The 21034-nt window shown below is 48.0% G+C and overlaps 1 protein-coding gene across 1 annotated transcript in view; it reads right to left on the reverse strand.

Moving 5' to 3' along the window:
* Positions 1-2044: 2044 nt before the first annotated feature.
* Positions 2045-21034, reverse strand: part of drd2a (dopamine receptor D2a) — a 45581-nt gene continuing 26591 nt past the window's right edge. Inside the window, exons 2-7 of the mRNA XM_056283511.1 lie at positions 15054-15163; positions 10791-10927; positions 9941-10149; positions 4149-4242; positions 3482-3850; positions 2045-2241 (exon numbers count right to left, since the gene is read on the reverse strand). Of these exons, the coding sequence (XP_056139486.1) occupies positions 2045-2241; positions 3482-3850; positions 4149-4242; positions 9941-10149; positions 10791-10927; positions 15054-15163 (1116 nt within the window). The remainder of the gene's footprint in view (positions 2242-3481; positions 3851-4148; positions 4243-9940; positions 10150-10790; positions 10928-15053; positions 15164-21034) is intronic.

Raw genomic sequence — 21034 nt, forward strand, 5'->3', positions numbered from 1 at the left:
GTTTGGCCATATACTCATCTGATCCCACAGCATACTTTTATTGTCCTTCTCGTAAATAAACTAAATTTCCATTACTATAGGCACAAACAAAAGTTAACCATCATATTGATTTAAATCTAAATGAATTTACAGTAAATAAATAATTAACTTGACCCGCCACCCCCCGCCTAAATTATGCCATTATGTTTGGGGGTATTGTTTTGATACTATTACACTTAGATCATGTAATGTAATTAGGTGTTTCACATTGACAACAATTAAAGTATGTTGCTCTTTTAACAGTAAATTAAAAATTAGGGTTGATAATGGGTTGGCTGTACTGTAGGCAAATCAAACCCATAACATTTCAATAACATACACTGCAGTAATATTTCAAAGGGACCATTGTGTTCAAAACAGTGTAGGCCTATACGTTGCATTAGGTGGGATATCTAATTATGAGTTTCATTTAATTTGATTTCATGGTTTTGCAGAGGGTAGCAAAGAGAGACGGAGAGACAAGACAGATGATGGAAATAAAAAGAGAGAGAGACAGACAGACAGATGATGGAGAGGTGAACAGTGCAGCATTGCACCGCATTAACTGTGTCTAAAAAGGGTGTGTGTGTATGTGTGTATGAGAGCGAGAGAGAAGTATTCTGCTTCTACTCAATACTAATACTAATTACTGACAACTAATATTTTTAACTTCACAATTCACAATTAATCTGAAAAGTAAAAAACAACTTTTGAGGTACACATTTAAATTTTTCAATGATTAAGACATCTCCTTTGAATGTAAATAAGGTGCCAGAGTGCAAAAAAAAAAGCATCACAATAGAGCTTCTTTATCAAACAAGTGTACGGGGCAGGATCCCCCTCGACCCCCTAAAAAGGTTCGGGCTAAGCCCCGAATGTCCTGAAATACTAGAAACACCAATGACTCCATGTATGTGAAAACATACATGGCCAAATAAAGATGATTCGGATTCATTATTTCTTCACTGTAAGGCACTAGTCATTAAAAATTAGACACTAGTAGGTATTCTTTTAACACTAGTAGCTATTCTGACTGTCACTATTGTAAAGTCAATAGTGATAGTCAATAAAATAGTGACAATCAAAATAGCGACTGGTGTTTGACAAGTACTTGTGTCTAATTTTTAGTGACTAGTGCTTTAAAATGAGTAAGTGATAAAACAGCCTGCTGTGAGAGGAATATTCATTCTCCAGCCGCTGCTCTCAAATTTTTCCAAACCCACCCTGAGAAACTGAACCAGTGACCTTCTCTGTTGAAAAATGGTGTAGCTCTAAAAAGACCATGTCTGGAGGAACAGAGCAATATCGATATGGCACATTACAGTGTCGCAGAACTTCATTTATTGGATATCTTTTGTGATTATTCTTTTTTTTTTTGGCTAAACAACCATTTCGTTAAACACCCATTTATTTCCAAGTCAAGTAGGAGGAGCAATGTAGCATGCATCACATTTTCATTCCGGGCAAATCACAATAAATGTGTTTAGAAATAGCATGTACAGCAAATAATAACAACAACAATAATAATAATAACAATAATTAATTATTGCCATTAGGAGCTCTTCTCTGATATAACACTGCAATGAACACTGACTTTGTTGTTACCTAGATGAATTATAGAAAGGTCTCATTGTCAAAAACACAACATACACACACAGTAAATAGCATTTCGCTGTTGGCACCAAACACAGTTTGTTTAATGTGTGTTCTATACACATGTCCTGATGCAACAACAAGTAATGGTTTTAGAGAACAATATCATATTTTTCTTTTCGCCAGGAAAAAGGTCATCAATACAGACATTAATTCTTGATTTACATTCAATCATTTTGAAGATCATTAGTCTGCAAATACATCACAGAGTGACCTATTATCCCTTCCGACTCGACTCTGTAACTTTTTAAAAGCAGTTTGCAGATTTTCCCCCCCGTGTCTCCTTCATCACAACGGGATGAGGCGTTTACGAGAAGAGATGTCTCTTCATAACCTCTCCCTCAGCCTGATGAAATCAGGTGATACTGTCATTTCAGCAGTGCAGGATCTTAATGAATGCCTTCCTGAACTCGACATTGAAGGTGGTGTATATGATAGGATTTACAGCACTATTTACATAGCCCAGCCAAGTAAAAGCATTATACATCTCAGCAGGAACCTTGCATTTGGTGCAGTGCATATTCAAGATATGCGTGATGAAAAACGGCAGCCAGAAAATGATGAATACACCTGTGAAAATAAAGAAGAAAGGGGATTTTTAGAGGTAGCTAGGGAGAGAGTGCTAAGGGGCTGGTGAAGAGATAGCAGGAGAAAGTTAAGAGAAAACGAGATCAATGGTAAAACAGTATTTTTTTTCTTGCTAGTATTTGGAAGTTGCCGTGTAATTGACAACTGTCTCCTTGACATTAAACAGAGTCCTTTCATTTTGTTGCATCACTGCCTTCCTTGTTTTCTCCAGGCTACCTTTCAGCTCTCACCAATGATTCAGGAGGAAGTAGAACAACACCTGTGCAAGCAGTCAAGGGAACTTCACTGTTGGGAGCTCATTTCAAGAAAGACAACTGCCTAAACTAAGCAATATGAGCTATAATGTACAAAAGAATTGTAATATTGTACACTTCTAATGCACCAATACTGGTAATTTGTGATGTAGTAGAGTAAAAAATTGTTCTGCATGCAATCATCTGAATTTTTTTTTTATATCTTATAAACCCATATACTGTTTCAATGTTGTATCCTTCTCTCACTCCGATGTGTGACTGTTTTTTCTTGTCTCTTCTCCCGTGTATGTGAATGGTGTGATGTGAGTCTCCCCTGTGTGCATGTGTCGTATGTCCTCCTGCTAGGTCTCCATGGTGATGCGGGTCACATGGCTCAGGTCCTAGGCTGTTTCGGTGGCATCTGGACACTGCTTGGCATCCTCTTCATCATATTCTTCAAATATCTTATAATTTCACTATAATTCTGTTATCCTCTTTCAATGTTGTAGTCTGTAAATTGTGTAAACACAACATCCATTGCACGTTGTCCGTCTTAGGAGAAAGATCCCTCCTCTGTTGTGCTCCCTGAGGTTTCTTCCTGTTTTTTCTCCCTGTTAAAGTTTTTTTTTTAGACAGTTGTTCCTTACCCAAGGCATGCAAGGATCTAAGGTCAGAATGTTGTGTTGCTGTAAAGTCCACTGAGGCAAATTTGTAATTTGTGATAATGGGCTATACAAATAAAATTGTCTTGACTTGACCTGACAAAACAGGGTTATGTGTATGTTCAAAATACTGGTTTCAGATCATATAATACTTTTAAGCAAAAGAATAATTTCCCATATATCTTGAAATTTAATGTAATCTAGCCTAATCTAGCCTAATCTAATCTAATCTAACCAAATTGTGGAACATTTTATAACAATGCAGATCCATGAACACTGACACGCACAACAGAAATCTCCTTAAACAAAGGAAATGAATAAACTGACCTAGGACAATAGCTAACATCTGGGTGGCCTTTTTCTCCTTCTGCTGGGAGATCTTTCTCTTGCTCATGGTTTTGATGGTGGTCTGGGTTTTGCCGTTAGATAAGGCCTGCGTTTGAGAGGGTTTGGCAACAACGGGTGTAGTATCCACCAGGGCTTTCTTGGTGGTGTTGCCGTTCTTCTCCAATTTAAGGCAGCCTTCAGGTGGGCTGGGGGGTGCTGAGGTGGGGCTAGCGTTGCCTTTGTTGGGCATCAGTAGCTGGTGGCCGGTGGCCAGGGTGTCACCAGGAGTACACTGTTGCTGCTGCCTCTGTTTCTGACTGCTGCTACTGTTGTTCAGCTCATCCAGCTCCAGATCTTCCCCCTCATTGGCTACCTCTTTGATGAATATCTGAAGAATGATGGAGATAAACAGAGGAGACATGGATTCTGATCCCCATAACTTCTTTCCTTGTGGAATGGCTAAATTAAACAGGCATAGTTATGTGATTCCTGCATTACCTAGTTTGTTTTGCTTTGTTCACAGCTGCTGTAAAGAGAGCCATGTTCTCCCTGACAAATAGGGGAACTACTCAAGGTGACACATTGCTTAATCTTTTACAGGGAAGACAAATATTCGCTAACCCTGTTAACCTCTAGAAAAAAAAAGCTTAAAAGAGAGAATTTTGACAACACACCACTTTCTTCTTGTTGACAGAAAAACTCCCATTAGATTTGACCATCATGGTGCACAGCCTCACATCCTCTGGATGAGTGCACTTATCCTGAAACAAAAACAGCCATGGCAAAAGATAAGGTTGGGGATGAGTTGGCGTGGGCTTATGTGGGGGAAGTCAGAGCTCAGCTGCTAAAGGTGTCTAAGCACAAGTCTTCATAATCAAGTAAGGCTACGTCCACCTCTGGAATTAATACGAAACCCAATTATGTCAATTTTGAAATCCAATTTAGTGAATCTGATACCGTTTGTTTTGTCCTACAGTTTTCAGAACATGAGAAAACAGCAAATAAGGAGAATATAATGCTTTTACTGCAATATTAAATGCCATTTAAGAAAGGAATCCAAGCAATTAACAAAATAATTAGGCTCCATAGAAATCAGATACTTTGACTCAATAGTTATTACCTCCACAGTCTGTTGATATGCTTCTCTGTCAAGACAACACAAGCCAATTATAGCAAATTTACTGATGTACTGACGTGTTTTGAAAACTGAGTCCTGAATTCCTTACAAAATTGCAAAGCCACATATAATTAATGTGTTTTCTACATTGGTCTTTACTGTTACACAAAATTGCCTTCTCTCTCCCTCTCGCTCTCTCTCTCACACACACACACACACACACGCGCACACGCACACACGACAAAGGGCAAAATCATGCATGACCATGAGTAATGTAGCATGCAAGCTGAAAAGCATCACTTGGTTTCTTGTTGCTGATCCTATTGATTTTCTCATTGTCATTACAATCAATAACCAGATAAAAGGCTGTTAAAAGCCCATCGTAATTACTGTTGCGTTATGGCTTTTAACACAGAAAACTGCCAGTCCAGTAAATTTTATCGTGAGATTGAAGTGAATCTTTATGATGTAAACAATCTGAGCGAGCTGAGAGGGTTGAGGTCACAATAATGGGAAATGAAAGCACTCGTAATGCATTAAGGATAACTGAACCCTACCCTCCGAATCCCTCGCCTTGAATATTACCCATCGTTTTGATCTTTTTGGGAGAAAATCAATGCCCCTGGGTTTTCTTCTCATACTGTACTGTAGAGGAGCTCAAGCAGGAGTCGTGACAACTTTCACTTTCGGCTACACAACATGCACCATTTATTCCTTCCACCATTACAACAACAACAAAAGCCTTCGCAGCGGAAGTCTATCACTGCAAACCCGAACCGAGAAAACAGCAGCTGTTAACCAACATTCCTACTAGCTCAATAAGGGGAATTATGTATCCCCATAACCACTACACACGTCCCCCCAGAATTCGCCTTAATACGAAAAGTCAGTGTGGCGAGGGGGGCGGATCTCTCTGCCCCAACGGCTCCGCTGAACAGGAGCTGGGGGCTGGTTAACCGCAGGCAAAGCAGCAGAGTCCTCACAGCTGGACTGGGGAAAGGGAGGGGCTAGGGAAGAAGGGGGCGGCTCCCCGGGGGAGGGGGGCAGGGCCGGGGGGGCGCCCCCGCCGTGGGGGCAGGCCAAGACCCACAGGGCAGTCTAAGTCCAGGTGAGCAGGCTTGAGGCGGTCCACAGAAACCCGCTCCAGCCTGCTGCCAACCTCCACCACAAAGTGCTTATCTCCAGTGTCCCGTACCCGAAATGGGCCGTCGTAGGGTGGCTGCAGGGGACCGCGGTGTGTGTCGTGACGGATGAAAACATACTCCACCGACCGCAGTGCCGTGGGGACATAGGACTGAGAGCCGCCATGCTGAGAAGTGGGGACCGGTGCAAAAGCCCTGGCTTCCTCCTGCAGCGCAGTCCATTGGCAGCTGGCAGACCAGGGAGCTGTGGCAGTGGGAAGGAAATCCCCCCTGAAATGGCTGTCCGTAGACCAGTTCGGCGGATGAGGACTGGAGGTCCTCACTGGGGCCGTCCTGAGCCCAAGCATGACCCAAGGCAGTTTGTCGACCCAGCGGTCATCCTTGAGGGTAGTCCGCAATGCGGCCTTCATCGAGCGATGGAACCTCTCGACCAATCCATTCGCTTGAGGGTGATACGCTGTGGTGCGATGGAGCCTCACCCCTAAACCCGCGGCGATCTCCTCCCAGAGCGCTGACGTGAATTGCGGCCCTCTGTCCGAGGAGAGGTCAGATGGGGTGCCAAAGCGGGCGACCCAGGTTCCGATCAACGTTTGGGCAACCTCAGGCGCTGTCGTGGACGAAAGCGGGACGGCCTCTGGCCATCGCGTGGTCCTGTCGACCATGGTGAGCAGGTATGTGAAACCACGGGAGGGGGGTAGGGGGCCTACCAGATCCACATTCACGTGGTCGAACCGCCTCTCAGGTACCGTGAAAGGTATCAGGGGCGCTTTGACGTGCCGGAGCACTTTGGAGCGTTGGCACTCCACACAGGTGTCAGCCCAGTCCCTCACATCCTTTTTGAGTCCATGCCAGACAAACTTTGCTGCCACCAACCTCTGTGAAGGCTTTCTGCCAGGGTGAGACAGCCCATGGACCGCGTCGAAAACCCACCGCCTCCAAGCAGTCAGAACGACAGGTCGGGGCTGACCCGTAGAGACGTCGCACAGGAGTGTGGCGCCGGCGTCGTTGAAAGCCACATCCTCCAGCTGCAGCCCTGTGACGGCGGTCCTGCATGCCTGCATGCCTGGGTCGGCGGCCTGGTCAGCCGCCATCTGGCTGTAGTCGAGTCCCAAATGGGCGGCACCAGCGATGGCCCGGGAGAGACAGTCGGCGACCGGGTTGGACTTCCCAGCGACATGCCTCACGTCGGTGGTAAACTCAGAGATGTAGGCCAACTGTCGCTGCTGGCGGGCTGACCACGGCTCTGCCACCTTGGCCATCGCGAACACCAGCAGTTTGTGATCAACGAAAGCCGTGAACTGACGGCCCTCCAGTAGGAAACGAAAGTGCCTAACAGTGAGGAAAAGGCCAAGCAGCTCACGATCAAAGGTGCTGTATTTGCGCTCTCTCAGGTTCAACTGCTGGCTGAAGAAGGCAAGCGGCTGCCACGTGCCGCTCACCCACTGCTCGTAAACCGCGCCGACAGCATAGTCCGAAGCATCCGTTGTGATGGCGATGGGCGCTCCAGACACAGGGTGTGCCAGCATCGCCGCGTCAGCCAGGGCGGCCTTCACATCCTTAAAAGCCGTGTCCCTCTCTGCAGACCAGTCCACGGCGTGTTTGGGGGCTGTGCCCTTCATAGCCTCATATAGTGGGCGGAGGAGATCGGCAGCCTGGGGGATGAACCGGTGGTAGAAGGACACCATGCCAATTTACTCCCAGAGGGACTGGGCCGTGTGTGGGCGTGGAAAGTCTGCGACGGCCTCCACCTTAGCTGGAAGGAGGGCTGCCTCGTCCTTGGTGACCCAGTGGCCCAGGAAGTCGATGGTGCTCAGACCAAACTGGCATTTGGCCGGGTTAACTATCAACCCGTGCAGGCTGAGCCTCTCGAAAAGGGCTCTGAGGTGGGACAAGTGCTTGGACACGGAGGTGCTAGCGACCAGGATGTCATCCAGGTACACAAAGAGGAAAGGCAGGTCCTGCAACACTGAGTCCATGAGGCGTTGGAAGGACTGCGTGGCGTTCTTGAGCCCAAACGGCATGCGCAGGAACTCGAACAGTCCGAACGGAGTTGTCACAGCCGTTTTGGGGACATCAGCGGGATGGACGGGCACCTGGTGGTATCCACAGACGAGGTCCACCTTGGAAAAGATCACTTTCCCAGCCAGGTGGGCGGAGAAATCTTGGATCTGAGGGACCGGGTAGCGGTCCGGTGTTGTTGCGTCATTGAGCCGACGGTAGTCACCACATGGACGCCACCCACTGCCAGGCTTAGGCACTATGTGGAGGGGTGAAGCCCATGGGCTGCTGGAGCGGCAGATGATGCCGAGGCGCTCCATGTTCTCAAACTCCGCCTTGGCGACAGAGAGCTTGGTCGGGTCGAGGCGCCGAGCTCGAGCGTGCACCGGCGGGCCAGTGGTGATGATGTGGTGCTCAACCCCATGTTTGGTCGTAGATGACAAGAATGTGGGCTGAGTGAGGTCAGGGAACTCAAGAGAGAAGATGGAGAAACACGTCCTCATTGGAGAGCATGCTGGACAGCCTGACGGAGCCTGTATCGCTGAATGCACACGTGTGTGAAGCGAAGGTGACGGTGTCAATCAGGCGTCAATTCCTGACATCCACCAGCAGCCCATGAGCACAAAAGAAATCTGCACCGAGGAGGGGGAAATGCCACGTCGGCGGTGACAAAATCCCAGCTGAACCGCTGTCCGTTAAAATACATGTCAATGTGCCTCGTGCCGTACGTACGGATAGAGCTGCCGTTAGCAGCTTCCATGGGAGGGCCGTGAGCGCCCGACAGGGCGTGCACACTCGATGCAGGTACGACACTCCTCTGCGCCCCAGTGTCGCATAGGAAACGCCGCCCCGAGATGGAGTCTTGCAGGAAAAGTAGCCTGTTGTCCTCCACGCCGACGCCCATGGCCACTAGTGAGCGCCGGCCTTGGCGTTTCCCGATGAGCTGACATTGCACGGGGAGTTGCACTTTTTCGCCTTGGCCCCGAACTTTGCATGGTAAAGCACAGGCCGGGCTCCTGTCGCCGACCGGGGGTTGCTGCGGCGACCACCATGGAGTCACCAGGTGGTGGCGTGTGGGGGGTGGGCAGGGGTGAGCGCGGACGCACAGTGCTGCTGTTGGCTGGCCAGGAAGAACTTGTCAGCTTCTTCAGCTAGCTTGCGGCAATCGGTAATGCTGGTGTTAGCCAAAGCGGTCCGCACCTGAGCAGGCACTTGTTGCAGAAACAGTTGGACAAAGAGGAAATCAGGTGTGTGCGCCGGTCCCAGCAGATGCAGCATTTTGTCCATGAGCTCGGATGGCTTGCTGTCACCCAAGCCTTGCAGAGAAAAGAGACGGTGGGCCCTCTCGGCGTCGGAAAGTTCAAAAATCTTCAAGAGGAGATCTTTGAGCCCCTTGTATTTGTCTGCCGCCGGAGGATTTGTAAGGAGACTCACCACTCTAGTTGCAGTCGAACACCCGAGCGCCGATACCACGTAGTAGTATTTAGTAGCGTCATCTGGTATTTTGCGGATGGTAAACTGCGCTTCCTCCTGGGCGAACCATGTCGTTGCCGATGACTCCCAGAACTCTGGCAATTTGAGAGAAACCGCGTTGATTTCGTCAACCATGTTCGTTCGAAAGATTGTCTCTGATAACTACCAAGAGACAAACGTCAGGGTCACCAGTGTAGAGGAGCTCAAGCAGGAGTCGTGACAACTTTCTTTCGGCTACACAACATGCACCATTTATTCCTTCCACCATTACAACAACAACAAAAGCCTTCGCAGCGGAAGTCTATCGCTGCAAACCCGAACTGAGAAAACAGCAGCTGTTAACCAATGTTCCTACTAGCTCAATAAGGGGAATTATGTATCCCCATAACCACTACAGTACATTGTTAAAATGACGCAGGGCTTGTCATTTGTGCTGGATTGGGACAATGATTTATTGTATTTTCATGGTGAGCACGTCATTAGTTTTCAACATATTTTTAAGGGCAACAGGTTCCTTTGTTTTGTGGCAACATATCTTGTTTCATACTTTCAAACCAATAAAAAAAGCGACCAGTTCTCCACAACCCCACTTTGAAATTCAGCTTTAGCTTCTAAATGTACAAAGAAGTACAGGGAGGCATTTATCAAGGTCAAGCATAATACAGGTCCACATCCATCACAATTTTAAATGTGCATTAGTCGTACACAGAGCCCATATTGCTTGCTCACCTTCAGTGAAGCGGTCAAGTCGTTGTCAGGAGCCTGACAAGCACGCTGCTTTGGTTTGGTGTTTACCCGTTTACGTCGCTTCCGTAGCACCACATAAATTTGAACATAGACCAGCAGAGTGATGATAAACGGGACGTAGAAGGACACAATGGAAGAGTACACCACAAAGGCCGGGTTGGCAATCACACACAGGGACTCATTGCGAGTAGCTGTGGAAATGAAGACAGGGTAAATTCAGGCTTCAAGACTGCACGTCAGTCGTTGGGTCCAATCTGAAGCAAATTCTATATCCCTCTGACACAGTCGATGAGCTGATAATTATCTGCCAACAGCAGAGATTTGCTCCAGTAGCAGCTCTAAATGTAATTACTGTGGTGCCTTGAATTTTCTGTGAAACATTAATGAAATATGAGCAGCACATGCAACAAAAAGATGAGTGAGAAAGTTATTTATATTATTTATAAGTTGTCATATTGCTACGAGTGGAAAAAAATGTGGAGTGCAAAACAAATGTTATATAATAATAATAATAACAGCAACAATAATAATAATAATAATAAATCAATCTTATATAGTGCTTTTCTAACACTCAAAGTCGCTTTACAATAAACGGGGTGAAACAAGACAACAGATAAACATAACACAGACATACAGGGGTGGATGGGAAGGGGGGGCTATGAGAGGGACGAGCGGCAGCCACACATGACGCCAGCAGTACTCTCCCACTTAATATAGTGCATATATTCTGACATTTTACATACTACTAGCATTAAAACAATGCTTCTACAATGTCAAAGGCACATTTTCACAAGCCCGCTTTTATTTCAGCAGTATTGGTAGGCTCTCTTACCTGTGTTATTTAGTCCAAACAGGAGAGGACATGATACAGCGAAAGACAGCACCCATACTACAGAAATCATTACGGTGACCCGTCTCCTGGAGCTGTAGCGAGTGTTGTACAGCATTGGCATGGCAACTGCTGTGTAACTGTAGAGGTGGTGGGAAGAAACCAATAGCACAACAGGATACACTGGTCAGAACAACTATGAGACATGATGCCTCTCTGTCGGATGATAACTGGGTAGAAGTGGCAAGAAAAAAAAAGTATCTCACCTGTGACAAAGGGGAGGGGCTCTGGAGAAGAAACCTGTCTTAACGTGGACTTTTATGGACCATTTTACGGTTTTGTGACTTTAAATTTGCTCATAACCCACGCCTCAAATTCTCAAACTCCTCCTTTCCTACCTCTCCTTGTCTCAATTACTTGCCACCTGACAAACTAAAGAATGCCAAAACCAAATTGCTCTGAGAATCATGAAAAGCAGGAAGTCCGGGCACTAAAAGATCTGCGTTCAACAGAGCAAAAGCACTGCCACGTCAAAGTAGTTCAGTGTGTTGGTACTGATCTGACTTCAACTTGCCAATGAATATCAAGGACAATGAGGTATGTAGGTGCAGACAGTATCGTTTACACCCTTGATACCCGAGATGAAGAACAAACAATGTAATTCATGGCATTTCTCCGCATGTTATGCCTCCTGCTGTTTTCCAGTTTTGAAATCCCTGTCATGTGTTTCATGTTTCAAGTTCTTTTGTTGCGATTAAAGTTGGATTTTTTTTTAGGCTTTTGGCATGGACGGGCTTTGTCACAATAGTCAGCAGAGGAGAATAGCCAGCAATGAATGTGCAACTGGTGGCAAAGCGGCTATCTGAAAGAGCAACACGGGGACTGTGTTTTCATCTCTGGCGTAAAGAGCTGTCTGCATATCACTTCAGGGGTGTCAAACTCCAGGCCTCGAGGGCCGCAATGTCTGCAGGTATTTGTTGCAACCATGCAGTACACCACCTGATTAAACTAGTTCCTTTCCCTCCTTGATCCAGGAGGTGAGCTAATTAGTTAAATCAGGTGGTGTAGTGCACGGTTGCAACAAATACCTGCAGACACTGCGGCCCTCGAGGCCTGGAGTTTGACACCCCTACTTTAGACTGACTCTAACTTTTATCTTTTAATGGGAAAATGTATACTCTTTAAGAAGTGAAATTGAACTAAGCCAAAAACCCAAAGGAACATCCATCCATCCATTATTCAAACCACTTATCCTGCTCTCAGGGTAGCAGGGATGCTGGCCATAAACCTACATAATCAATCAATCAATCAAGTTGCATTTTACATAGCTATAGTTTTACACTACAGATTAGCCAAGCTTTTTTTTAAATTTTACCCCCTTATTCTCCCCAACTATACCCGGCCAATTACCCCACCCTTCGAGCCGTCCCGGTGGCTGCTCCACTCCCTCTGCCGATGGGGCGGGGGGCGGGGGGGGCTGCAGACTACCAAATGTCTCTGTCAATACATCTGGAGTCTCCAGCCGCTTCTTTTCACCTGACACTGAGGAGTTTCGCCAAGGGGGACATAACACGTGGGAGGATCACGCTATTTACCCCAGTTCCCCCTCTACCCTGAAAAGGCACCCTGACCGACCAGAAGAGGAGCTAATGTAGCGACCAGGACACATACCCACATCCGGCTTCCTACCCGCAGACATGGCCAATTGTGTTTGTAGGGACACCCAAGCCAGAGGTAACACGGGGTTTCAATCCAGTAATCCACTTGTTGGTAGGCAATGGGATAGACCACCACGCCACCCGGATGCCCCATTAGCCAAATTTTTGACCTGCGGCTTCACTGGGTTTGTACACAGGCATTTTTTTCCATTGCTTACTTAAGCTAAGGATTATAGCTGGTGACAACCTCATAGGAATTGGAGGGGGGGGGCCCTCTTTCTTATTTTTAAGTTCAATTAGATGGACATGGACATACAGCACACCAAAAAAAAATTGGGGTGAAGATATTCTCTGACATTTTGAATTTCAGTGGATTATTTTTATACCTTGGTATGTCTGGTGATGAAAAATAATCAGCTGTGATTCAAAGTGACAAAGTATTCCTTCAAGAGGACTTTTGCTTCAGCTAACGCTTCAGATTTTTTCTCCGTTATGAACGATAGAGATCACATGTGGAAAAAGACAAAAAGGAGAAACAAAGGCATCTTCTTCTCATGAGTTAGTTATTTTGGACAATGTGGAAGAAAATGTGGCTATCATGGTAACCTTTTCTGATCTCCCACGAGGCCCACGATCTTGTGACAAATAAAATGGTCATGTTTGGAAGAGTTAAATACCGACCACATAGCTTAAGACTAAACGGCAGTGCCGCAGGTCTAACATTACCAAAGTGGGGTGGCATCTCTCATAAGCTTGTTTTCTGACAGTGAACCTACCCTTTGCTTAATGGCTGCATGCTACAGGCTTCAATTCACATTATAAGAAACAGTGGAAGGGTGTCACCTTCTGAAATGTCTTTCCTTCTCACAGGAAAGACAATATCAATTAATCTCAACACATCTGCTAACCTTATTAGTGAACTGGCTGAAATCCCCAGGAAATGCGCAGCCTTTTATAACATCTCTCGCATTGATTTCTCCCTTATCCACTTTCCAAGCCTTTAGGGTTTAAAGGGACAGTTCAGCCCAAAATCAAAAATACATGTTTTTCCTCTTAGCTGTAGTGCTATTTATCCATCTAGATCGTTTTGGTGCGAGTTCCCGAGTTTTGGAGCTATCACCCATAGAGACGTCTGCCTTCTTTCGAATACAATAGAATTGGATGGCACTCGGCTTGTTTTGCTCAAAGTGCCAAAAAAATACATTTGAAAAACTCAACAGTAATGTCTCTTTCCAGAAATCATGACCCGGTTATTCAACATAATCCACAGACCTTGTTGTGAGCAGTTTCATGTAGGAGCTATTTTCTTAGACTGGACTAAACCTACATGAAACTGTTTACAACAAGGTCTGTGGATTTTGTGCCATCCACTTGTATTACATTCTAGAGAAGGCAGACACTGCCAATATCTCCAAAACTTGGCAACTCACACCAAAACAATCCAGACGGATAAATAGCACTACAGCTAAGAGGAAAAACATGTATTTTTGATTTTGGGGTGAACTGTCTCTCTAAACCTGCAATCATTCAAGCAGCTTGTCTGGATTTGAATCTGGATTGACATACAGTATGGGAGGATGGGATCAAACACAGCTAATTAATTCACATATATTTATCTTTTTGCATGCAGATACAGATAGGAATGTTTAAATTGTATAACTTGTAATCCTATAGTGAGTATGACTAGGCCTTTTCAAAAGCTAGTGGAGAAAAAAAAAAAAAACAAGTCTCCAGTTTATAAACCACTGTCTGGGACATTAATGAAAATATCTAGGAGCGAGATGTCCTGCCCCCCCTCCAAATAAACTATACAATATACAGAATAGTGTTTTACCCTGAAAATGTTCCTTTATCTCAGCAATAATTATTCTCAGTGCTGTCGTTGTTCTCATTTTTTCATTGGCTGGTTTCTGTGAACATAAACAAGCCAGTCCTGTGGCATGTGAATAATAATGAAATGTAAATCTTGATGCTGTTTCTCACCAACATACTTTCAACAATCGGCTCCAAGACACAGACTCTCGGCTGCTCTGAGATTGTTTAGGGAAAGTAACATTGCAAATGCCAGAGCATATTAGATCAATTCAATCAAAATTGAAATTGCACTTTTTATTTTCATATGATCGCGGTGAGCATTTTAATTTCATATATATTTGACATGAAAACACAGCTAAAAAGAAAAAAAAAAGAAAATGAAACATGACAGTAAACTATACCATGCTGAGAGGGAATTATTGTTGTTGCCTTTGACTAGATTAGCAAGAGCAAAACATGCTTTCTAGAATAGAAACAATCTTTAAACATCCACCCCTAATGCCACAATTATATGCTGTCTACTTCATTAAGATTTAAAATGGATTATGTCGTGGTCTGAAATACATTATCCATTCTCATGTCTGTAATGTTAAACACCTTTTTAATTCACACAGATGAGCAATGCAATGTTTGAATAGATATGCCGGCATCAGAAACCACACTCAGACAAGCCCTCCACTCCTGCAGGTAGCATTTCTCTCCTGTTATTGGAATCTAAAGATTTCCATTGTAGATCCATGCAGGAAGTGTGACAGGGGTTCAGACTGAACAATCTGTGCAGCGGCAAACTCACCGATCAATGCTGATGGCGCAGAGATTGAGGATGCTGGCTGTACACATCATCACGTCCAGAGTGACAAATATGTCACAGTGGATCTTACTGAAACGCCACTCTCCCACCACCTGCAAAAGAACAGCAAACAGGAGTTTTCCCAGAAGTCAATAGATCCAAATTGTGTTATTTGCGTTAACAATGACAGCCTCTTAGCACAAGTCAAGTGTTCTTCCTGTTCACCAGATTTCAAGAGGCAGACAGTCAAGCCTCCTTTTGTGTTCTTCAAATTATTTACACGAACATTTGAAAAAACATGGGAGAGGAAAGGGAGGCGAGGAGGCTAAGGAGCGAAGATTTGGACAACATGGAGAGGAGGATTACATTTAAAAAGGGGTCCTTAAAGGACTGAGAGGTAGTTAATGACTGGTGGTGCAGATGAAGGATGGCTGATTCTTGATTTCCTATAAGATTTCTCATCTGGTGGATGATTGGGAGACAGTGTAACATGCACAAATTAGCTTTTCCATACCATTTGAAAACTCAAAAGAACACATCAGCAGAGGCGATCTGTATCTGAGCTGTTATCCCGTTACGTCCATGGTGGCTCCATTATTCAACACAGTGTGGCAGGAATGAGGAAAAACACATGAGACCAAGGCGAGTTTGATGTTTATTCCTCAACTCCAAAAACCAACTGCAGCAGGAACAACCCTGCCCCGGCGAGCCCGGGAACGTAAACCACGCCCCCAGCTCACAGTCCTGCTGGGTGAGAGGCATAGCCGCTAGTGTCCGCCACACAGCCCCCCCCCCCCCCGAACACCCAGAAGGGACTCCTGGAAAGAAACTTAGTGTCTCACTGGAGGCTTAAGCAGCCTGCCATAACGGCTGCGCTGTCCCTCAGCCGAAACAGTAGGTGAAACAGTCCAAAGCCGGCTGAGAAGCAGAACGCTGAACCCGTGAAGACACTGCCGGGGTCCTGGAAGGAGGACGACCCCGACGGGGAACCTGGGCCGGAAACACAACTTCGCCTGCCACCCTGTGCGCCGGTTTAAGCCTATCAAGCGTGACACGCTCCCTACGCCCACCCATATCTAGCACAAAACCTTTAGGACCCGTCTCAAGAACCCGAAATGGGCCATCGTATGGGGATTGGAGGGGTGAGCGGTGAGCATCATGCCGTACAAAAACAAAACGAGCCGACATGAGCTCCGCAGGCACGAACGACCGCGGAAAACAGTGGTGAACGGGGCCTAGAACCCGAGTGCTGTCGGACAAAAAAGGATAAACGGCCGGACGGGGTCGAGGAGCGGAACTCCCAGGCAAAATTTCCCCAGGGACGCGGAGTGGCTGACCGAGCACCAGCTCAGCGGGTGACGCGTCGAGGTCCTCCTTAGGAGCCGAACGCAACCCGAGCATAACCCAAGGTAAATGATCCACCCAGTTACCATCCGAGAGCGCAGCGCACAGCGCTGCCTTCAGCGACCGGTGAAAACGTTCACACAACCCGTTAGCCTGAGGGTGATACGCGGTAGTGCGGTGTACCTGCACACCCAAGGATCGCGCAAGTGCCGACCAGAGCTCTGACACGAACTGGGGGCCCCTGTCTGAGGTGATATCTGACGGAGTGCCGAAACGGGCGACCCAGGAGGAAAGAAAAGCGTGTGCAACTTCCGAGGATGTTGTAAAGGATAGAGGGACAGCCTCTGGCCACCTGGTGGTCCGATCTACCATTGTGAGCAGGTGCGTAAAACCCTGTGAAGAAGGTAGAGGGCCCACCAGGTCCACATGCACATGGTCGAAACGTCTGGCCGGGATCGGAAACGGCTCGAGGGGCGATTTAGTGTGCTGGTGGACCTTAGCGCGCTGGCACACTACACATGCAGCTGCCCACCCCTTGACGTCCTTGCGGAGGCCAGGCCAGACGAACTTGGAACCGACCAACTTCACCGATGCCCGAACTCCAGGGTGCGAGAGGGAGTGAATCGAATCGAAAACTCGACGGCGCCAGGCCACTGGAACAACGGGGCGGGGACGGCCGGTGGAGACATCGCAGAGGAGGGCAGGACTGCCTTCCTGCATCACAGCGTCCTCTAGCTTGAGACCGGTACGCGTTGACCTAAGGGCAAGGACGTCCGGGTCACTGGGCTGGTCGGCAGCCATAGCGGAGAAATCCACACCGAGGTGCACAGGACACACAAGCACACGCGACAGACAATCAGCAACAGGGTTGGACTTCCCGGCCACATGCTGAATGTCCGTTGTGAACTCGGAGATCGCCGCTAGGTGGCGCTGTTGACGAGCAGACCACGGCTCAGTCACCTTGGACATGGCAAAAGTCAGCGGCTTATGATCCACATAAGCCGTGAATGGGCGACCCTCCAGCAGGAAGCGGAAATGCCGGGTTGCAAGGTGCAGTGCCAGCAACTCCCGGTCAAAAACGCTGCACTTGCGCTCGCTATCTCGCAGTTTGCGGCTAAAAAATGCGAGTGGCTGCCACGCATTCGCCACACGCTGTTCAACCACAGCCCCCACGGCTATGTCAGACGCATCGGTTGTTAAAGCTATGGACGCCGTGGGTGTGGGATGGGCGAGGAGGGCAGCGTTAGCCAGGGCGCACTTAGCTCCGTCAAAGGCCTGGACCTGTTCGGGAGTCCAGTCGACAAGGTCGTTAGCCTTCTTAAGCCGCAGGGCTTCGTAAAGTGGCTGAAGGAGGTGGGCAGCGCGAGGGAGGAAACGGTTATAGAAATTCACCATTCCCAAGAATTCCTGCAATGCCTTAACAGAGACCGGGCGGGGAAATTCCGCCACCGCTTGCACCTTAGAAGGCAACGGGACCGCGCCTTGCGGCGAAATGCGGTGACCCAAGAAGTCAATCACCGGCAGTCCAAACTGACACTTGGCCGGGTTGACTATCAGGCCGTGTTCGTCCAGACGACGGAAAACCTGTTTCAGGTGCGCCAGGTGCTCGTCAGCTGACGGACTGGCCACTAATATGTCGTCGAGATAAACGAACACGAAATCAAGGTCACGCAACACCGAGTCCATCAGCCTCTGAAAGGTTTGCGCTGCCCCCTTCAAGCCAAAAGGCATGCGCATGAATTCGAAAAGCCCAAACGGGGTGATCACTGCGGTCTTGGGCACGTCCTCTGCGCGCACGGGAACCTGATGATAGCCGCGCACCAGGTCCACCTTAGAGAAAATAGTGGTACCTGCCAGGCGTATGGAAAAGTCCTGTATGTGTGGGATAGGATAACGGTCATTGGCGGTGACGTTGTTCAGGCGGCGAAAATCGCCGCAAGGCCGCCACGACCCATCCGCCTTGGGCACCATGTGAAGCGGCGAGGCCCACGGGCTGTTGGAACGCCTCACTATACCCAGACGCTCCATGATGGCGAACTCCTCCTTAGCTACAGCCAATTTTACCGCGTCGAGGCGCCGCGCGCGCGCAAAAACTGGCGGTCCCAGAGTGGGAATGAAATGTTCTACCCCGTGTTTAGTAACCGCGGTGGAAAAGGCAGGCGTAGTCACCGATGGAAAATCCGCCAGCAAACGCTGAAAAACATCCCCTAATGCTAAAAAGTTAGCGTGTGTTAACGGCCCGGCTCCCCTTGTCTCGCACGGAACAGTGGCGAAAGACACAGCATCAATTAAACGGCGGTTTGCAACATCAACCAGCAGACCATTAGCACACAGAAAATCCGCGCCGATAATAGGAACAGTAATGGCGGCCACTACAAAGTCCCACTCAAAATGGCGCCCGTGGAAGCAAACAGTCACCAACCTTGTGCCAAACGTCGCAATGGACGAACCGTTAGCTGCACTTAACTGTGGGCCGCCGCCTTCGGCCGACCTGTCTGTCTTAGCAGGAGGGAGTAGGCTCTTTTGCGAGCCTGAGTCCACCCGAAACCGTCTTCCTGACATCGTGTCCTTAATGAAGAGCAGCTCACTACGTCCGCCAGCGCCCACAGCTGCTACTGAGCGCTGGCCCGGGAGTTTCCCGCCGTCTCAAACGTGCACGGAGGGACGCAGCGCCTCGCCTTGCCGCCGAACCGCTGGTGGAAGAAACAGAGGCCTCTCCCGCGCCGTCTCCGGGCAGTCACTCCAGCCACCACTGCCGGGTCTGCGTCCTCCGACGTCGGCTGCAGAGGCTCCGATGCCACACTCTGCACAGAGAACCGTCTGGTAGCCAGCAGGACCCGATCGGCCTCCTCAGCCAAACCTCGGCAGTCACCGGCGGCCAGACACGGGGAGTTAGCCAAAGCCGCGCGCACAGGAGACGGGAGCTGGCGCAGGAAAACGTGCGGGAAAAGGAACCCACCTTCGTCTGAGCCTAGCAGCGACAGCATATTGTCCATGAGATCCACAGCCGTCCCGTCGCCCAAACCGGATAGGGAAAGGATTCTATCTGCCCTCTCTGCGGTAGATAGGCTGTACCTCCGGAGCAGAAGATGTTTGAGGGCGACGTATTTATCGTGTTGCGGAGGGGCGCGCAACAGCTGCATGGCCCGGCGTGTGGACTGCTGATCCAGCGCAGCGACGACCAGATAGTATCTGGAGTCGTCCGCGGAGATTCCACGCAGGTGGAACAGCGCCTCGACATGCTGGAACCACGAGGCCGGGTCGCTCTTCCAGAACCCTGGGAGCTTTACAGCCGCGGCAAGAACGGCCGGCTGTGAGAGTTGGGGCGGCGTGGCCGAAGTGGATTCACACACATCTTCTGCTCCAAACATGTTCAATTCGGGGTGAGACCAAGGCGAGTTTGATGTTTATTCCTCAACTCCAAAAACCAACTGCAGCAGGAACAACCCTGCCCCGGCGAGCCCGGGAACGTAAACCACGCCCCCAGCTCACAGTCCTGCTGGGTGAGAGGCATAGCCCCTAGTGTCCGCCACAACAGCCCCCATATCTCCACTTACATCAATTACTAAGGAATTAAGTTTTTTTTGGGGGGGGTCCCCCTTTTTCTCCCCAACTGTACTTGGCCAATTACCCCACTCTTCTGAGCCATCCCGGTCACTGCTCCATCCCCTCTGCCGATCCGGGGAGGGCTGCAGACTACTACATGTCTCCTCCGATACATGTGGAGTTGCCAGCCGCTTCTTTTCACCTGACAGTGAGGAGTTTCACCAGGGGGACATAGCGCGTGGGAGTATCGAGCTATTCCCCCCAGTCCCCTTCCCAAACAGGCACCTTGACCGACCAGAGGAGGTGCTAGTGCAGTGACCACGACACATACCCACATCAAGCTTCCCATCTGCAGACATGATGCCCAACCAAGCCAGAGGTAACATGGAGGTTCAAACTGGTTATCCCCGTGTTGATAGGCAATGGAATAGACCGCCACACCACCTGGATGAGGAATTAAGAAATTCTTATCCATGCCTGGTATGTTTGGGTTTGTTCATTCGATAAGAGTTTTTTTTTACAACTTGTCAATTTGTGCCACCTTTGCCTTCTATTAACTGAGGTAAGGTCCTCGCTAACAACCTTACATCAATCATTGCTGTGACTGATAAATAAAATCCATACACTTTCCCTAACAGCTTTGACATTTAATTTATGAAGAAATAGACCAAGAGGAGGAGAGAGTTGCGTTTGTTGACTTCTTTGGTTTGAGAGTAGTCCATCCAGCATTACCTGCCTCTCACCTTTTCATCATTCTGTATTTGCCTCACAGGACTGCCTTGCCTTTGTTCACATTCACTCTTTTATGACTGGCTAATCTGAGTCCCATGGCCATGTCTTCAGAATTGACAGGCATCTTGAAGAGCTTAATGTGTTTGCAGGTGTCCACCACACTACTGGTGATGAAAGATTTGACGGCTTGGATGAAAACCCCACCTCTCTATTTTTCCTGGTTGCTTGTCTCTATTTTCGCCTCTTTTGGAACTTCTGCATTCTCCAACTTTTGATATTGCTGCTCTTGTGTCATGCTTGGTTTTCAATCTTTCAGCTATCCCCCCTAACAATCTGCCTCTTCCTCTTTCTCACTATTGCTT

This window comes from Lampris incognitus, chromosome 7 (assembly GCF_029633865.1).
Source record: "Lampris incognitus isolate fLamInc1 chromosome 7, fLamInc1.hap2, whole genome shotgun sequence".
In the NCBI taxonomy this organism is placed as follows: Eukaryota; Metazoa; Chordata; class Actinopteri; order Lampriformes; family Lampridae; genus Lampris; species Lampris incognitus.